We start from the raw sequence: 13,926 nt of genomic DNA on the forward strand, positions 1-13,926 counted from the left end.
CACAGTTGTGCATCGGTCAACGTGCATGCTCTGAGTGGCGCGCAGGCATGAGCCTTCCTTTGGGGGCAGGCCGTGCCCCGATGAACGCAGCGGGGGGCAGTGATGCAGCGGAAACACGTTCTCCCTGCACACCTCCCTTTGCAAACGGAAACCAAACAGGAGGAAAGGTGGGGGGAGTCGCCGGAGATCATGACGCTACGGCACTGCAGTCTGGCTCAAAATTCATCTTCGGAGCTATCCGCTAGAAGCATCACTCGGTCTTGCATGCTGTTGAACTCCCTCTGCTCGCGTGGAGAGAGGCGAAGAGGGGAGCAGGGAAGGCAAGGCAGAGAAGGGGGGAAGGGGAGAGAGAGGGGGAGAGAGAGAGAGAGAGAGAGAGAATCAGCCGCAAGGTATAAAGCCTCATTTCCTTGCTCCTTCCCAAGTACACTGGTGCATTTCATCTCAGCTGGAGGCAGGTTAGCAATTGGGGTAAGAGGCAGGAGACAGAGAGGAAAGCAAAACTGCCAGAAATCCACAGGGGATGACATCTCTTACACTGCTTATCTCACCCTGAAGTTTATCAAAAGCAGATTAAGTGACCCATGGGCTGCATTCACACAGCGCAAGAAGCCACTTGCATGGTTACACAGTTCACAGTTTGTCAGCATGATTACCCAACAGACCATCAAGTGGTTTCGGCTTTATCGTGGTTTCCGTCCCTCCCACTCATTCCTCCCACTGTTGGCATGTATCCCATCAGCCCCCGTGCCTGAAATTCAGTCCCAAGGTGCATCTCTCCCTGCCTGTGTCTCCTGTCTCTCCCTCATTGGCCCACACATGGAGGCTGGATGGCTGGAGTGGCTCCTGCAGTTACCGCTCTTTCCAGGGGACTCTGTGGTAGCTGCATGCCAGGACCATGGAAACCACGATCCTGGGTTCAGACAACGCAATAAGCCTTGGTAGTAGGGAGGAACCATAGCACAAAGTGTTGTTTCTGATCATGTTTCTAAAGGCCAAACGTGCCACAGCAAAATACCATAGCTGGGTTCAGACAGCACAACAACGATGAAAAACCACCTTGTTGTGTCTTCTGAACCCAGCTGGGGAAGTTCAGAGGGCACAATTCTATGCATGTTTAGACGGGAAAAAGTCCTTCACCTCCCACATTGGCTGGGGCAAGATAGCAGGTGGAGGGCTTTTTTCTGGCTAAATGCATACAGTGTTGTGCTAATTATGCTTAACTAGTTTGATTTAGGCTGCAGACCTAAACTCACTAAGGACTAAGCAGAACTATATAAAGATGGTCCTACTTTTGAGAAAATCTGCATAGCTTCAAACTGTTATTCAGGTTTCCAAATTTCCCTGAAAGGTTTCAGAATCCTATCAGATTTCAATCTAATAGGATATTCAGTCCTGTCCGATGATCTGGGCTGGAAAGGAACCAGCCCTGGGGTTCTGAGCAGGCCCCAGCAGAACAAATTTGCATCTGTCTGCATTTTAAAGTTTCTGGTCCTTATGGCCGCAAAAGGTTTGCTCAGAAGTGATTGAGGAAAGCCTGCTGAAATCTCCTTGGGAAGAAGTTTTCTAGGGCTCTGAGCCCTAACCATGGTCTCTCTTGTGATTAGCAAGACCAGAGTAACAGCAAATTCCTTCCCGTATCAACTCAGAAGTAAAGTTTAGTGGAAACTCTACGCAAACATTGGCAGCCTAAATCACACAAAGCCATTCTGAAAAATTGCAGAAAGAAATAGGTGGAAAAACAAGATTATGTTTTGCATGTTTGTTCAGGTTGCTCAATTTATAAATATTGCAAGATTTGGGGGCAGGGGGAGTACGCCGAATCCGGACTGCCAGCATGCTTTTTAATGTAGCCTTCCCCAAGTCCTGGTCAACCTGGCAGGGAATTATGTGAAAGTGATTCCAGTGCTTTCTCTTGTCAGGCAAATACACAGCAAAGACGGGCACATAACTCATCCATGCACGATGTGCTGATTTGAACAAAAAGGGGGTCCCGTTGATTTTTCTTTCTTTCTGATTTAGGAAAGAAAAAATAATTTCTTTCTTTCTGATTTAGGAAAGAAAAAATAATTTCTTTCTTTCTGATTTAGGAAAGAGCCCCTCGGCAGCTTTAGGGGAGGGCTCCTTACCTTTCGTTTGTGCCTCTTGAAGCCGTTCCTGCGTCGGCGGTTCATGATCTTGATGCTGTAAAGAGCCCCCAAGATGAAAAGGGCCCCAGCGATGCCAACGCCCACAGGGACCAGCATCCCGGACATGTAACCCGCCTGCAAGGAAGAAAGAGAGCCGAGAAAGGAAAAATACGAGCATGTTCAGGAGGCAGCCAGTTCAGAGCCGACCATTGCCAATCTTGCTGTTAACAATTGATCAAAAGCGCCTTTATTCTGCAGCTTCATTGCATTACTGGAATGTTGACTGTCGCGGAGAGACAGAGGAGGCCGATCAGAAGGGTAAGGGATCCTGTGTGTTTGTAAAATGAAAGCGCAGCAAAACTAAACCGTCTCCCCTTCGAGAGGACTATAGGTGATCAGCTGGTCTGTGCCTTTGAGGAAACAAGTGTTTCCTTCATTATGGCGTTGCAACTTGTGGGCCCAGTAGGTGCAACAAAAATTAGAAACCCAGAAGCAGAGCAAGTCAGAAGGGGTCTCCTGGGCCATCTAGTCTGACCCCCAGCTCCAGCCAGTTCCACTAATGCCATGCCCACCATGTGCATGTCCACCCTGTCCTTAAACACCTTCACCGATGGGGCTTCAACCACCTCCCATAGAGCCCATTCCATGCCCTAGGGGCCCTAACCATCAGGAAGTACTTCCTGCCATTCATCCTGAATCTTGGTTCCCTGAGCTTTGCTCCCCTGGAACCCGTCCTGCCCTCCAGTGCAGGGGGAAAATGAGCAGAGTTGCACCAGCAAAGTTGGATGCGGCCACTCGTCTGGTCACAAGCTGTTGTGTTTCCACACAGGAGCTCTAAGACAATTGCAAAACCTATCCTGCCCATTGGGACCCCTCATGTTGCACCTGTGAAGATTCTTCCTTTAGCATCACACGTACACACATGTATGTGACTTCATTTATGACACAAAGTCTTCTGGTCTTTCCCCTCCTTTCCCCACACAATCAGCAACATTACTGGCTCATGGTGGAATCCAGGGACCAGATGGAATGTGTCGCTTTTCTTGCTGCTGCAAGCTGGAGATGTATTCAGGATCCAAGAGAGATGCCTCGGCTCCTTTTGCTGTTCTCCTTCCCTCCCCCATCCTCTCACATGAACTGAAAACCCGAAGCACCATAAAGAGGTGCTAAAAGGCCAGAATCCAACACCAGCTATTCCTGGGAGGTGGGAAGGCAGAGAGGGTGGCCACTAAGCACCCCCTTAGGAACCAGCGCAGGATTTGCCAGGATGGTAAAGCTACAGGAAAAGCCCTGCTTAAAAGGACGGTCGATCTTTCATAATATTTAGTACCTGCAATTGCCCAAAAGCCATAAAGAACTTACGAGATGGCCTGCTGGGTCGTATCTTGGACTATAATTCCCATAATGGAGATGACCTATAAAGCCCTAAACGGCTTGGGTCCTGGTTACCTGAAGGAGCGCTTACGTCCATATATGCCCGGCCGCCCCCTGAGATCAGCGGGAGAGGCCCTCCTCCGGGAGCCCTCCGTGAAGGAAATTAGGAGGGTGGTTACTCGGAGGAGGGCTTTCTCAGCGGTGGCGCCTAGGTTATGGAATGCGCTCCCCAGAGAGGTCCGCCTGGCGCCGTCGTTATTTGTTTTTCGGCGCCAGGCCAAGACCTTTTTATTTAAGCAGCATTTTTACTGTTAGTATTACTTGATTTTATCTGGCCAGGGTGGCTTATTTTATATTGTATTTTTGGATTTTTAATGTTTATATTTATTGTAATTTATATTATTATTACTTTTATTTATTGTTGTAAGCCGCCCCAAGGCTTCGGCGAATGGGGCGGCATAAAAATGTTTTCATACATAAATAAATAAATAAAATAATCCTTTGACACTAGCCAACCAGGTGCCTCCGGGAAGCCCAAGCAGGAGGGCATCAGGGCAATCATCCAGCATTCTCCAAATCTTGGACTACATCTAGGGATGGGCGAGGAACCCGTCTTCTGCAGAAAATCTGCTGGCTTCCCTGGTTTTGGCTTCCTGAACTCTCCTCTGCTTTGCCGTGGCCCAGAGTCCAGGTTTTAGGCAAGCACAGTCAGGGTTCACTCCTGCTAGGAATCGAGCCCCACAGGCGGCAGAAAGAGCAAGATCCTGCCACGTCCGTGGCTACTGCCAACGGCAGGAAGCGGGAAGGAGTTTGGCCACCAGGAATGCACAGGTTGCCAGTCGGGCAACCAAGAGGCCATGAGCTTCCTCAGGCCGCCGCTTGGCTCAGCTTGCTCTGCGGGATCAGGTTGAGCCCAAGAGGTAGTCTGCAGACTCTGGAGGAACAAATTCCCAAAGGGTTCATCCCGACCTACAACTAACTACAACCCCCATCCTGAGCCGGCATGGCTGATTTGGACAAGCAGTGAGGAAGAGCAGGACAGGGACACCTCACCTGATCAGACCTCTGGCTGGGTTCACACACCACTACAGGTTCCCACAGTTTGATTACCCAACAGACGATCAAGTGGTTTACATGCTGTTGTGGTTTCCATTATCCCTGCTTAGTTCTCGGGCTGTTCATCCGCATCACACCTGAACCTCAAGCCCAAGGGGCAGCGCTCTCTGGCTCCGTCACCTGCTTCCCCCTCACTGGCCTGCAGGTAGAGGCTGGATGGCTGGAGCGGCTCATGAAGCTGTTGCTCTTTCCAGGCGGCTCTGCGGTCGTTTCATGCCAGGACTGCGGACACCAGCAGTACTGACAGAAGGCAAAGGCTGTAAACCCAGTCAAGATTATATGAATTTCCGGAGGGGATATGGGTATAATTGAAGTATATATTATTAATTGTTACAGTATGTTAATGGTGGTAGTGTTGGTCTCCGGGGTGGGGGGTGCACGCCATCATTTATTCTTTTCTTAATTATTGTATTCTGGTTATGTTTTATTTTGCTGTTGTAAAGTTTTGTATTTATGGTTTTTTTCCTTAAAAACAGGGGTGGGGGAGGACTGTGGAAACCACAATGCTGGGTTCGGACAGCACAGCAAACTAGAAAAACCATAGAGCAAACATTTGTTTCTGTTTGTGGTTTCTGAAAACCAGACCGACCACGACGAAATACCACGATTGGGTTTGGACGACGTGACAACGGCTGGCAATGGTGAAAAACCACTGGAGTTTGCCATGTTGTTTGGACCAAGCCTCTTTTTCTGCCCAACCTTTCAGGATGGAAGGTGGGATCCAGTGATTCCCACAAAGGACCACTGTGGGGGTGTGGGTGGAAAAGGAAGCCAAGAAAAGCCCTGTTGGAAAGCACCTGGCCACAGGGCCAAGCCGTCAGGAATAAGAAAAAAATCCATCACCCTTCGAATCTTTGAAATGCTTTTCCTCCCAGGGCGTCATCCAGAAGATGCGTTCGACTCTTACCAAACTGTCACCCTTTCAGATGTCAGATTGTTTTAAAAAACGACTTTGTCTTTGCAAACAAAACCAGGTATGTGAAGAGCAACTTACCTTATCCTTCAGCTTCTCCATCCAGCTTCTCACTGGAAAACCAACAACAGAAAAGTTTGTTGCAATTTCAAGCCTTGGAACCAGGTTTTCCTCTGCAAGGCCCGTAACAAGCAATTGTACCCTCCCGGATGGAGAAATAAGCTGCAGGGACTCGATTCACCCAGGTTGGGCAGCAGGAGGAGTTGCAATATTCTGCCCATATTCTGTGAGCTCGGCGAGGGCGCGCCTTGCTGTGGCTAACGAGCCACCCAGAGCTGGCGGGCTTTTTTAGGGCTATGCAAGGGCTCATTAACTGCAGCAAGCCCCCCTGCACAGGATCGCACAACACAGCAAGCCATGCCAGCATCAGGAATTGCACCTGTCCCTCTTCATTCATTCATTCATTCATTCATTCATTCATTCATTCATTCAAGACATTTGTATGCCGTCTTTTGTGAGAGTCTCAGGACGGCTTATACGAATAAAATTCCAAAACACATAACAATATAATATTAAAAATAACATAAAAACATTCCACAATGTATCCTCTCTTAATGAATAAAATAGTAAAAAATAAAAATGCGACTGTATACAAATTAGCAATATTAATAAAACACTATTACTTGTTAAAACGAAGGTTAAATAGAAAGGGCTTTACCTGGGCCCGAAAAGAGTAGAGGGTTGGCACCAGGCAGACCCGTCTGGGGAGCATGTTCCATAGTCTGGGTGCCACCGCAGAGAAGGCCCTCCTCCGCGTGGAGACCCTCCGTACCGCCCTCAAAGAGGGTTCCCGGAGTGAGGCCTCCCCTGCCGATCTTAAGGGGCGTGAGGGCATATAGGGAAAGAGACGTTCCTTCAGGTATCTGGGGCCCAAGCCATTTAGGGCTTTATAGGTCAGTACCAGCACCTCTCCCTTTATTATTATTATTATTATAACATTTCTATGCCGCCCCTTGCTGAAGCCTCGGGGCGGCTTACAACACAATAAAATACATTGAAATACAATAGAACATAATAAATTACCATTAAATACAAAAATACAAAAAATACACTGAGTTACGAACATAATAATATAATGTGTATCTTTAGCGTGTGTATCAGGGAGCATGTGCGACTCAGCTTGTTTCCCCTGACACGATCGTGCAAATTGGGTTACTGCGTAAGCATGGCGGGATTCCGACAACCGCTCGATGCACAGAATGGGCGCTTCACCCCTGGGGCCAATGGAGCCGGGGACATGCGTACAGCACATGACAATCGTGTGAATGCGGGCATGGCTGCAGATGGGTGCCAGGCACATGGGCAGGGGGGGGGGCAGCTCCATTACCCCTCTGCATGCTCTTTGAATGGCTCAGGGGTGCAGGGGGGGATTGCTTTTGGCCCATTTGCATGCTGGGACACATCCTGATGTGCAAGACAGACATGCCTCCCCCTGTGTTTGAAAAGATGGCCCTTGCAAGGGCTGGAGCCGGTGCCGTCATGTGCCAAAGCTCTCCAAAGCTCTTCCCTGCACCGCTCAGTCCAGCCCTAAAGAGGCGGGTCCGTGCGATCCCAGCCCGTCGCCCGTTTGCTTTAGTTCGGCCTTGCCTTGACTCCTGTCTGCTCCCAGCTCCACTCTTCCCTCCAGCCTCGACAGGCACTGGATCCTTCAGCTCCACCGTGCCTCGCAAGGCGTCTGCCCCCCTTTCCTCCAGACTCGGTCTTTGCTTCCGCTCCAGTTCTGCTTTGACACATCTTGCCCTGGTCTGATCCTTTCCGTGCCTGGACTTCTGGCCCCAGCGCATCCGTTCAGGAGTCTCCACCCACCTCCATCATCCCTGGCCCTCATGCTGCAGCCATGACACCCACTGCTGCCCACGTTCCGGACCTGACATGGTGCTGAGCCATCCCTACAGCCTTCCTGCGAAAACGACGACTCTCCTGCTCTCCCGCTCACAGTCAGTGCAGAACAAATTCTGCAGGCTGGTCTCTGGAGGGCAGGGAAGAGAGGAGACTGCAGAGGCCAATGGACAATTTATCCTGAGGCCTCCCCGCCTCTTTCCCTCCCACTCTGGAAGTGCTGCAGCTAGCAAAAATGCCTGCTCAGCAAAGACGCATGGTGGGAAGCTTAGATCACCTCCATGGCTCCTCCCACCTTACACAGGATGACAGAAAATCTTCTGGTCTGAGGACTTGCAGTCACTGGAACGGGGGGGGGCACTCTGCTTCCGCGGTGGCTGTTCCAGAGAATGCTTGGTGTGCGTGAACAGAAAAAGCCGACTATTTCATAAACATAGTACAAACATGGATGGCATGGTCTCTAAATCAAGACCAGTCCAGGTCTAGGCTGCCCATCCTCTCACCGAGCATGGCCAAGTGACCTACTTTACAGAGGACTGTCCCGTTTGAAGCAACCTTCTTCTAGATAATCTGCCCAGTCCAAGTCCAGTTTGGAGTCCAAGAACAACAAGGCAGGAGTGTCCACGGGCCATGAACCTGCCCCTTTCCAGGGATCACCTGGTCACCAGGTGGAGCAGGTACACGCCTTCCCACTATGGTGTGATGCACTGGATTTCTGCCTCACTAATAGCTATTATTTCTAATTTTTCACCCTTAGTTATAATGAGTGCTTACAAGCTGCAGCCAGATCTACATCCCCTTTTGGTGAAGCACAAAGTGGCCACCCCATTGGCACAATTTCCTGTTGGCATTTATAAAAATCAGAGCTATTTTCAAGAGATCAAAGGGATCAGACTGCGGGAGGCTCTCTCGTTAAACCAGCCGGTGATCAAAGATGTGGCACAGAAGGAGAGAAAGTGCCTTCCTGCAGAGTTCGGCGGGGAACCTCGGTCACGCTATGCCCGTGCAGATAAGAATCGGGGAACGAAGTGCTTCCACCCAGCGGTGATGCTCATATGATAATGATAAAAACAGAGTATCTGAGATGCGTTTCCCTCCTGGACTGGTGCTTGAAAGACCATCTGCGTGACTGACGGGTAGAAAATGGGGTGGACAGCCTATGGCAAAGTGCCCTTCACCCGCGTGACACCCACAACCATGCCGTAACCTCCAAAGGTGTCTCGCACGAGGTGGGCCACATTTTTAGCATGGGCTGGAGAATTCACAGGAAAGGCCTCGTCCTGAGAGAGACAGGAAAGAGACGCCACGTCCCCATGGCTGTTCCCTGCCACTTTGTGGGGATCGGGGCCCAGGGCTCCTTCGCCTTTAGAAGGCAGAAATGCTTCCGGCGAAGCATTGCCCCCAGCCTGTGCGGGGTAAAGTGGCACCTGCTGGATGGAGTGACCAGTTCTTCTCCCCCTAGTGGGTGAGGAGGAGGATGCTGAGACAGAGGGGATGAAGGGGGTGTTGGAAGGAGAGAAGGAAGCCGCCCCGAGGCTTCGGCGAATGGGGCGGCCTAGAAATTTTCTAAACAAATCAAATAAATAAATAAAGGAAGGGAAAAGCAGTGGCCCAGACCACTATGCATGCGCGCTCAGATGAGATTAGAAACATAGAAACAGAGCGAGTCAGAAGGGGTCTCCAAGGCCATCTAGTCTGACCCCTGGCACCAGCCGGCTCCGCTCACAACTCCCAGGCATGCACGAGAGATGGAGGGCTTTGGTGGGAGTGGCGGCTCAGACTCGGAGGGCGAGTGGGGGGCTGGCCCAGCCGTGGCTCAGAGTTCTCACTCTGATGTTGGAGCTGTGGAGACGAGCGAGGCCCCGGCTGCTCAAACTCTCCCGGTGAGCCGGCCGAGCCAGCGCTGGATCCAAGCACTTTGAGGACAACCACTGACTCCCCTCCTACTCCTGGTGGTGGGAAAGAAGCCGTGGGGAGCATTCTGGGGAGGGGCTCTGGGGGGGAGAGCTTGACACCCCAGGAGACGTGGATGCAAGGGCCCCTCGATGCACCCGCCGGCTGGACCAATTAGGGGCTCAGTGGGAAGAGCGTTGGCGGGCCCGCTTCCACAGGGCACCCGCCTCCAGAGACCGGCCCCGAAGGGTTCGTAAGCAAAGTTTTGGGTAAAGGGGGGCAGAGCAAGGGGTCAGCATTCCACCTGGTGCGTGTTTTGAGGCTTGTGAATACGTTGGCTTCTGTATGGAACAGACTCTTCTTGTAATTGCTGAGTTGCTTCTCTTGTTTGGGAGGGGACGCCTAGCTCACGACACACGGGTTGGAGAACTCATAGGAATGGCCTCAGCCTGAGAGAAATCAAAAAGAGACGCCACGTCCCCGTGGCTGTTCCCTGCCACTTTGTGGGGATTGGGGCCCAGGGCTCCTTCGCCTTTAGAAGGCAGAAATGCTTCCGGCGAAGCACTGCCCCCAACATGTAAGGGGTGAAGCAGCGCCTGCTGGGCTGAGTGAGCACCGCTACAAGCAGTTCTTCTCGGCCTTCGACTGGAGGAGGAAGATGCTGGGACAGAGGAGATGAAGGGGATGTTGGAAGGCGAGAAGGAAGAGAAAAGCAGTGGTGCTGGCCCCATCCATTGCTGAGTTCAGCCCCCTCCACTATCCGCCAGTGGCCCCAGAAGATTACCTTCAAAGCAGGGATGGGGAACTGGTGGCCCTCTTGATGGTATTAAGACACAGCCCCCAGCATTCCTAGCCAAGGGGCCTGCTGGCAGGGCTAATGGGAACTGGCCGTCCAAAGACAACATGGAGGAGTGTATCCCTGGCAGAAAAAAGCCCCTGGAAATCTTTCAGCCCTATCCTGAAGACACCAGGACCCAGGCAGAAACCTGGGAGTGGTCGATCCGAGAGCTTCAGCTCCCACCCAGACCTGCACCGAGTCTTCTTCCGAGCTGCAGTTCATGCCACCGTTAGCCTGCAAATGAGCACACGGCTGCACAGCCTCGTTGCCTCCTTATCTGCTCCGTAAATTGCGGCACGGCTTCCTGCTAGCAGGATCCTCGGGGGCCTGTTGTTCTGACCCCCTTCTTAAGCAACCTGTCAGTTTGCTTCTGCGTCGGCATCTCCCGGCCTCCCTGTACTGTTCATCTGAGAAATCTAGAGAAGAGTAATTTTCCCTCAGCCTCCTGTACTGTCAACTCTTCATATTGCTAATTGCCTAATTATCCACTTGAGGGTGACGTGCGAAACCTCTTAATACCGTGGCTTGCATCTCTTTCTCTTGCTGCGGGAAAAAAGGAGCAGTTGTCCAGCCAACGGCCTTCGCTTTTCAGGGAGAAACATCCAATTAATACTTGATGCAGATTGTAGCAACAGAGAGAGACCGTTGCTCAGATCACCTGATAACTCCACTCAAGGACTGAGTAGGGGTTTCATGTGGGTTGTTGAGCGGTGTCTGAACCCAGCTGGACTAACAAGGCATCATTTCTTACCCATGAACAACCCACAGTTCACAACCCAACAACAAACCATGAGTTCCCTCCATGGGTTGTTTGTGGTTAACAAACCATATTTGATAATGCAGCTGGGTTCGGACAACACAATAAGCTAAATCCAGTTTTAAGCCAACGGCAACCCAAACACAACCCATACTCAACCCTTCAGTGAGTTGTGAACTAGGTTTCCCTCCCTTTGCACATTCCAGTCCAGGAACCATTCCTTGCAAATGTTCTTTACTCACCAAAGTATAACCTATACATGCAACCACTTCAGAAACAATCTCTGGGCATGCACAGAGAAGTTCGAAGAACCCAATCGAACAAGTACTTCCAGAAACCCTCCTTTTGGGTATGTCTGAGCCCTATCCCTTTGGGCAGACCCTTTTGGTAGCGAGCGTGCCTTTTCTCTGTACGCCAACCAGAGGGACTAGAGACTTGGCTGGCCTTCCTCTCCTGATGCCTCATCATAGGCTCAAGAGTCATACCAGCTTTGTCCAACCCTGAGAGCTCCTCTCCAGTTCCCCCACCTGACAGCTATGTATCTTGGGAATCCCCAGAGCCTGCCTGAGTACCTGGGGAGGGTGGCCTTGAGATAAGCACCGCCGTGTCTCTCATCTCAAAGGCTGGAGCCCCACGTTCCTGTCCTTAGTTCTGCCAGGATCAGGGGTGCAGCTCCATTAGTACTGAACCAAGGTACAATCCTTTTATCACACATTGTGACATTGCAATATGTTGTTGTTTAGTCTCAGAGTCATGCCTGACCCATCACGACCCCATGGACAACATTCCTCCAGGCCTTCCTGTCCTCCACCATCCCCTGGAGACCACCCAGGCCCACACCCACCGCCCCAGTGACCCCATCCAGCCACCTCATCCGCTGCCGCCCCCTCCTTTTGCCATCTGTTGTTCCCAGCATCAGGCTTTTCTCCAGGGTGTCTTCCCTTCTCATCAGGTGGCCAAAGTATTTGAGTTTCATCTTCAGCATCTGGCCTTCTAAAGAGTAGTCAGGGTCGATCTCCTCCAGGACTGACCGGTTTGATCTCTTTGCATTGCAACATTTGAGCATGTTTTCATTTTTGATTTCACACCTTCAATGTACATCTGTACATAGAAATGAATTTACATAAGTTTGAAGCAACCACAGTCCCCTGGTCTTTTTTGATCAAGCCCCTCTTCCTCGGCAATTCAGACGCGGCCACAGTAGAGTTCATGCTCCATCCTTCACGACCAGGACTGCACCTTGTCGAACGTAAGCTTTGTCGAAGCGGCCTGCATCACTTTTAAAGCACACCTCAAGAGCTGCAGTGAGCCAAACACTCTGCCTCGGGGTCCAACGAAGCATGCTTTGCTCTGTTTCTTTACCTCCAGACTTGTGCGCTGCTGCTGATGCAACTGGAAAAGCAGCTACGAGGGAGGAGAGAATCCGGTCTTTTCTTCCGCACTCTCTCCTGATTGAAATCCTACTTATCCTGGGAAGGCAATGAGGACATACAGGGCTTGATGTACGCCAGCAAGATAGCTCAGAAGAACCACATTTGAGCAGCTCACTGATGAAATTAGCAACCCTGCGTTGCAGCTCTGAAGTCAGCAAACAGACACACAGATATGCACAGCAGGTGATTACCGAAGTCCCGCATTATCTTAACTCCCGGCCATGGAATGTTTCTGCGCGTGCATTTTCCAAGCCACGCACTCTCCCTCCACTCTGAGATTTTACTTCCTGGCAGGCTGGGGTGGGGGAGCGAAGCCCTGTGGGATGACAGCCTGAGCAACATGACGAACAACGAGCCCTGGATGAAAGCGCTGCTGTCACAAGTTGTGTTTCCTCCTTTGAACAGACACCGGCCTCAGGCCCTTCCTCTTGCAAAACACTCCTTATTACTTCCAAATGCAGATCATCAAAAGGCGTCTCTGAGCATACACGGAGTCAGCTGCTGGACCCAACCTAGCGACTGCTTCCCGAAACTCTCCTTACGAGCACATTTGTGCCCCTCCCTTTCAGGGGGGCCGCTCTGGAAGGGAGCCTGTCTCCTCCCCACTTGCTGCTCACCTAAATCTACAAGCCACCCAAGAGCCTGTGGGCTACAGAGCCGTACAGAAGTGTAATCAAGCGATAAAATCTAGCTGGGCCTCTCGTCTCTGCTGGCACCTTGGGGTCCATTCTTCGCTCTCTCAGAGCTCCCACCGGCTCTGCACTTAAGCCAATCTCAGGAATGGTCCAGTGCAGCTTTGAGACAATCATCCCCCCCTCCTCCTCCTGTTGCATCCCAGAACCTTGAGCCAAACCTAGTTCCTAAATCTTGCTGAGGCATGCTGAATCATCTGCATCGTTCAGGTCTGGATCAGATCAGCATTTCTAAGGCAGCTGGGAACACTTGCTGAGGCCCGTCTTCCCCCTTGCCCCTGACAACCTCTTTGTTCTGACTTGAGCAAAACAGGGGTAAAAATAAGGAAGGGAGAAAAGCAGAGACCGCAAATTGCCACGGAGCTGAAGTCATGAATACGTGCCTGGATTCTGTAGCCCCATGGGACCTTTTCACCTGCTGCAGGCAATTTGCTTTCAGCGAAACGGTTTACTCACGCCGCTGAAATTTGTGCTGCTTTTGACTGCTTTTTAGGCAGTCCATGGGCCTTTCTTGGGCTTGGATGTCTTATTGTGGCAAGCCAGCCCGAGAAGATAGGGAGGCATGCAAATATTGTCAGTAAATTGAAAAAAACAAAACCAGTGACTGCCCTGGTAGGCAGAGGCAACAGGAGCGAATGCCAAGCGAATTTCAATTTTGCAAAACAGCAGGTGTGCTGTGTCTAAAACAACAATTGCTCTTTCATCACCACCTCCTTGGGTGCATGGGCATGACGCTCTCAGTTCCTACGAGGTATTCTCTTTAAGTAGGTCTGCTATCTCTGGTAGAATAACGAGGACCTGCTGATATTACACAATAGCAGGGGTGTTTAACCACAACTAACAGGCCAAAGCCAGCCCGCTTGGGACCCCCTTTCCATCTGA

At 51.0% G+C, this 13,926-nt stretch overlaps 1 protein-coding gene across 1 annotated transcript in view; it reads right to left on the minus strand.

Moving 5' to 3' along the window:
- Positions 1–215: 215 nt before the first annotated feature.
- ARMH4 (armadillo like helical domain containing 4) overlaps positions 216–13,926 on the minus strand; it is a 56,889-nt gene continuing 43,178 nt past the window's right edge. Inside the window, exons 6-8 of the mRNA XM_044436260.1 lie at positions 5,614–5,645; positions 2,130–2,264; positions 216–284 (exon numbers count right to left, since the gene is read on the minus strand). Of these exons, the coding sequence (XP_044292195.1) occupies positions 216–284; positions 2,130–2,264; positions 5,614–5,645 (236 nt within the window). The remainder of the gene's footprint in view (positions 285–2,129; positions 2,265–5,613; positions 5,646–13,926) is intronic.

This window comes from Varanus komodoensis, unplaced genomic scaffold (assembly GCF_004798865.1).
Source record: "Varanus komodoensis strain SLA01 unplaced genomic scaffold, ASM479886v1 scaffold3, whole genome shotgun sequence".
Taxonomy (NCBI): Eukaryota; Metazoa; Chordata; class Lepidosauria; order Squamata; family Varanidae; genus Varanus; species Varanus komodoensis.